A 5,992-nucleotide genomic window follows, 5' to 3' on the forward strand; every position below is an offset into this window, starting at 1 on the left:
TAATAGGGGATGGATGGATGGATGGATGGATGGATGGATGGATGGATGGATGGACGGACGGACGGATGGACAGGTGGATGGATATACTGTCAGGCCGATAGATGCATAGGCATTCAGTTAGTCCTCCTCATCTATTGACATTTTAATCAGAAAATGGGAAGGACTGCCTAGCTTTTCTTCTTTTCTCAACACTGAGCTAGAATCACAAGGGCAAAGCACAGTGCCAAGACCAGCATGCGTAGGCACTATTTGCTTATTAGACAAACAAATAGAACTCTTAGAGCAGTTGGAGGTCATAGGGACCACCCAGTATGGATTAGCACAGTAGCCTCCTAATGAGTATTCCCTTCTCTCTTCCCCCTTTTCATGTGCCCTCACCACAGGAGCCAGGCTGATCTGGATAAAAGCTGAGCCAGTGCAGATCATGTCGCTGCTCCAAACCTCCCAGGGCCCCCAAGTTCTCCCAGTCACGTTTCCCCAGTTTTCATTTTCTAAAACTTCACACACACCCTACAGGAACTTCTTTGTCTCTTTCATGGCTTTATTTTTCTCCCTATTACAACATAAGATGTATAGTCCTGCATCACTTAAACATGAGGATGCATTCTTTTGAGAAATGCATCTTTCTCAGACTTAATCCTTGGGTAAATGTCATAGAGTGACCTAGATGGGAGGGCCTACTACACACCCGGGCTATATGATAGAGCCTGTAGTACCCAGGCTACAAACCTGCACAGCATGTGACTGTGCTGAATACTACAGGCAATTGTAACACCATCGTAAGTATTTGTGTATCTACACATACCGAAACATAGAAAAGGTACCATAAAATATGGTATTATAATCTTATGGAACCATCATATATACAGTCCTGCTACGGCCCGCATGGCTGCCTTGAGGATCTCAAGAGACAGTGGTGAGAGATTAAGAAAGACAGACACAAAGACATAAAGTAAAGCTGGGGCCAAGTGGGACACTTTCCTCTGGTAGAAGAGAAGTGGCCCTGAACTCGGTCAGTATGTTTATTTTATAGTCAAGCACAAAAGAAATTGGAAGGGATTCAAGGTCTGTGAGGGAGCTAGAGCAGAATTTTGTTGCCACCTAAAAGGCGAGCTGTTCCGCAGTTATCTTGTAGCTAAGGCCTTATCTGTACTGTGTGCACCCGTATGTGTGGACATCTGAGACACCGTTCTGTGTAGCAGGCTGCATCCCTCACAGCCTGCCTTTGGCAAGGATACAGTACTTCCAAGCCAGACCTTGCTTTCGCCTGGGGCCTTTACTCACGAGGCCTGCTACAGCGACAGTGCTTGTCTGCTTCCTACACCACATCCGTTCCCAACACAGTCCATCATTGATCAAAATGTTATATAGCACATGACTGTATTTGTTTTACTTATTTTCTTTATTGTGTGTCCTCAACAACTAGAATCTAAATTCCATGGGGGCACAGATGTTTTCTGTCTTGATCATAAATACTTTATTTTCCAGTGTCTGAAATAACTCCTGGCACATAGTCAATAAATATTTGTTGAACCAAATCATATATATAAAGCTTTTAACGCACAGCATGTGCTCATTAAATATTGTTTAATTAATGTTCTCATAATATGTTCATTAATAGTTCCAGCACTCTTTTTCCTCTCCAAACTATTTGTATTTCTAGAAGCCATCTATGAGGAACTATTCACTTAGGAGGAAGTTGATTTTTAAGGTTCTATTCCAGGAAAACAATTTTAACATTCAGTTTCTAAGCCTGAGTTTCTTAACTGGTTTCAATTTAGTGGACAGGGAGGTGGGAGGCAGAAAAAGAACTTGTTAAAATTGTGAGTGCATTTTATTTTATTTTATTTTTATTTTTGAGTTGGAGTCTCACTCTCTCGCCCAGACTGGAGTGCAATGGCCACTCCCAGCCACTGCAGCCTTGACCTGCTGGGCTCCAGCGATCCTTCCGCCTCAGCCTTCCAAGTAGCTGGAACGGGAACGACAGGCGCGCGCTACCATGCCCGGCTACTTTTTGGTTTATTGTAGAGATGAGGTCTCGCCAAGTTTCCCAGGCGGGTCTCGAACCCGCGGGCTCAGGCAATCCATTCACCTCAGCCTCCCAAGGCGTGGGATTACAGGCTGAGCCACCAAGCCCGGCTGTGAGTGCATTTTACAAAGGATATCCCACCCATTTATAAAGTATAACTTCAGTGTAAAGAAACTGAAAGTAATGCATGCAAGTATTAACTGGATTTCTACTTGTTTGCTTACCGGTTCAGAACACTTCAACAACCTTCTCTTTTTTTTTTTTTCCACCCTGCCCCCTCTGTGCACAGGCAAACAGCCGTCTCGCACGCAGCACCAACAACCTTCTTTTAAAAATTAAGTTAGCCGGGCTCGGTGGCTCAGCCTGTAATCCCGTGCCTTTGGGAGGCTGAGGTGAGTGGATTGCCTGAGCCTGCGGGTTCGAGACCCGCCCGGGCAGAAGAGACCTCATCTCTACAATAAAATAAAAAAATTAGCCAGGCATGGTAGCGCATGCCTGTAATTCCGGCTACTCGGAAAGCTGAGGCGGAAGGATCGCCGGAGCCCAGCAGGTCAAGGCTGCACTCCAGTCTAAGCGACAGAGTGAGACTCCAGCTCAAAAAAAAAAAAAAAAAAATTAAAGTTAGTAGGGTTGGTCATGGTGCCTCACGCCTGTAATCCCAGCTCTTTGGTGGCTCATGCCTGTAATCCCAGCACTTGGGAGACTGAAGCAGGAGGATTGCCTGAGCCCAGGAATTCAAGAACAGCCTGGGAAACATAGTGAGACCCTGTCTCTATTAAAAAATAATTAAAGCTAGTAATTATTTTTTTTCTTAGGCAGCATTGAGCATGATAACAAAAGTAAATAATCATGACTCTTACTTCCTTTATACTTAAGCAATAAAAACAGCAACAGTATCTGTAAAATAATTCCTGGGATCAGAGGCATGTCCTTTACAAGAATGCCTCATAAACATAAATTGCTTTCAGTTTGTGTTACTTCCTTTGAAGACAGATAAAGACAACTTTAACACTGTAGAATGTGGAGTAAGTTTATGTTTCCAATCAGTATTTTAACCCTAAAATTACACACTAAATATTCTTTTAAAATGTACTTCCTGCTGCTGAACTGCCCAGCTGAGCCAACATTGAGGGCATCCTAGCAATTCGGCCCGATGTGCTTTGCTCTCACGACATAATGGTGGCATACTGGCAGCAGGCTGGACTCAGCTACATCCAATACTCCCAGATCTGTGCAAAAGCACTGAGAGATGCACTGAAGACAAAATTCAAAGCAAATGCCAAGAAGACTTCTGGCAGCAGCGTAAAAATTGTGAAAGTAAAAAAGGAATAATCTGCCTGACTAAAGCTTGAAATGCTACATTTTCAAGGTAAAGGTGTGTGGGCATATGTTATGGCAGAATCAAAACGATCTTACTTCATGAAAAAAAAATACCTGTCTTGTTTGTAGATTGACATTGCCAATAAATTGAAGTATGGTTCACTCTTTTTTAAAAATGTACTTAAGAAGATGCTACAAATGAAAAAGTTTTAGCACAAATTAATTACTAACTGAAAATTGTTAAGACCTCAGGATACATGGAAGAATGTAGGGAAAAGGTACACAATTTAATAAATTTCTTATTCATGCTTCTGATTTTCTTCATTTTGTTTTTAGCTGGTCTTTACATGCATATAAGGAGGCTCCCCTTTAAAATCAGATGTGATGGAAGCTGCACTAACACGTGTGAATGTGTTCCAAGAAGAAGGAACAGTCGGTGCATAAGCCTCGAAACAGGGATGATTTCAACCAAGCAGATGCAAGGAACAACAAGAAGGCCAGATTGCTGGTCTTACTTTCATCATCTGTAGCCATGCCACATGATAACAAGGGGTGGTAAAGTCATGGGGAACTGGAACTCTTATACGGGGTGGGGGCACAAAAAAACAGAATTTATTTATAAAAAATGATGTATTTATTCTTACATGTTTAAACTTCAGTCACTTTCAAAGTATTCTCCATTCGATCAATACACCTATCGAGACACTTTTTCCATTGCTCAAAACAGTTTTTTAACTCACCCATTTTGATGCCTTTTAGTGCTTCTGACGTTTTTTGTTTCACCTCTTCCACATAGTGATGTTTCCCTTTGATGACTTTTTCCATCCAGAGAAACAAAAAAAAAGTCTCTTAGGGTGAGATGGGGTGAAAAGGGAGGATGGGGCACAGTGGGCATGCTGTTTTTGGTCAAAAACTGCTGAACACTCAGCATGGTGTGAACAGATGTGTTGTCATGAACCAGTCATTTGTTTGCCACAACTCATGTTTCTTCCACCACACAGCCTCTCACAACACTAACTGGGACATTGATGCCAATGGGTTCCTAGAATACTTACCTAGCAGGGGAAGCTTACACTGCAGGGGACCTGCCCTCCAAAAGATAATTCTGGGTTTTTTGGGGGTTGCCCCTCATGCATTACTGGTGAAAATGCAAAATGCTTTGGAAAATCGTTTAACAGTTTTTTTGAGTTAATTATGCATTGACTACATGACCCAGCAAAATCACTCCTAGGTATTTACTCAAGAGAAAAGAAAACTTACATCCACACAAAAACCTGTCCATGAATGTTAATAATATCTTGATTCATAATCGCCCCAAACTGGAAAAAAACTCAAATGTCCCTGAACTGGTGAGAAGAACGAACAAACTGTGGCACCTATTTATAATGGAATACTGCACAGCAATCATGAGGAACAAACTACTGAACACATGTAGTAACATGCATGAATCTCAAGGGCATTATGCCAAGCAGTCAGTCTCGAAAGGCTATGTACTACAGGGCTCCATTCACATGACGTTCTGAAAAAGACAAACCTGTGGGTACAGAACACAGATCAGTAGCTGTGGGGGCCTGGCTTCAGAGAAATGTTGGTTACAAAAGGGAATGAGGGATTGGGAGGATCATGGGACGGTCCTATATCTTGGTGGCTTGGTTTTACAAAATTGTATACATTTGCCAAAGCTCTTAGAATTGTTCACACAAAAAAAGTTGAATTTTACTGTATTATATCACAATTTTAAAAAATGAATGGAAGTCATTTTCCTTTTTTATTTTTATTTTAAAGATGGGTACAGCCGGGCTCGGTGGCTCAGCCTGTAATCCCGCGCCTTTGGGAGGCTGAGGTGAGTGGATTGCCTGAGCCCGCGGGTTCGAGACCCGCCTGGGCAGCGAGACCTCATCTCTACAATAAATCAAAAAATGAGCCGGGCGTGGTAGCACATGCCTGTAATTCCGGCTACTCGGAAGGCTGAGGCTGAAGGATCGCCAGAGCCCAGCAGGTCGAGGCTGCGGTGGCCGGGAGCGGCCACTGCACTCCAGTTTGGGCGACAGAGTGAGACTCCAACTCAAAAAAAAAAAAAAAAAAAAAGATAGTGAGGTATGCAAATGGTCATTGTACAGGTAAAGTTTGGGCCTCACTTTGGTCCCCACTTCACCTGGTTTGAGACCAGATACACTTATTGATGAAGTGTGACCCCCCACCTCCCCTGGCAGTTTCCCACTACTGCCAATCCCTTTCTTATAGTATTATAATAATTGTTCAAGGTTCACTTATGAGTGAGGAAGTCATTTTCATCAAGGTAGGATGAGAATAATCAAAATGCCATCACCCTGTTGCTGTGCTAATTACATTAGGGGCTAAAATTCCATTGCTGTAGATTTGCATGCATGTAGACTTATGTTCGGAAGAATCAGCTCTTTTCTGACATCTACAGCCATTCATTTAATCAATATGTATCAGCTGGGCTCAGTGGCTCAGCCTGTAATCCCGGGCCTTGGGAGGCTGAGGTGAGTGGATTGCCTGAGCCCATGGGTTTGAGACCTACTCGGGCAACTTGGTGAGACCTCATCTCTATAATAAAACAAAAAATTAGCCGGGCATGGTAGCGTGCACCTGTAGTTCCAGCTACTTGGAAGGCTGAGG

General features: G+C 42.9%; 1 protein-coding gene across 1 annotated transcript; it reads left to right on the top strand.

Moving 5' to 3' along the window:
- Positions 1 to 3,127: 3,127 nt before the first annotated feature.
- On the top strand, positions 3,128 to 3,656 carry LOC110596205 (ATP synthase subunit epsilon, mitochondrial-like). The gene has a single exon (XM_021715541.1). It carries the CDS (start codon positions 3,206 to 3,208, stop codon positions 3,359 to 3,361), a length of 156 nt encoding a protein of 51 aa, XP_021571216.1. The 5' UTR covers positions 3,128 to 3,205; the 3' UTR covers positions 3,362 to 3,656.
- The last annotated feature ends 2,336 nt before the right edge of the window (positions 3,657 to 5,992 follow it).

The sequence above is a fragment of the Carlito syrichta genome, unplaced genomic scaffold, assembly GCF_000164805.1.
Source record: "Carlito syrichta isolate Samal-C Ts95f unplaced genomic scaffold, Tarsius_syrichta-2.0.1 Scaffold307184, whole genome shotgun sequence".
NCBI classification, from domain to species: Eukaryota; Metazoa; Chordata; class Mammalia; order Primates; family Tarsiidae; genus Carlito; species Carlito syrichta.

What these genes read in the sequence shown, in the direction of transcription:
- LOC110596205 (XM_021715541.1), top strand. Translation starts at nt 3,206, where the DNA reads ATGGTGGCATACTGGCAGCAGGCTGGACTCAGCTACATCCAATACTCC.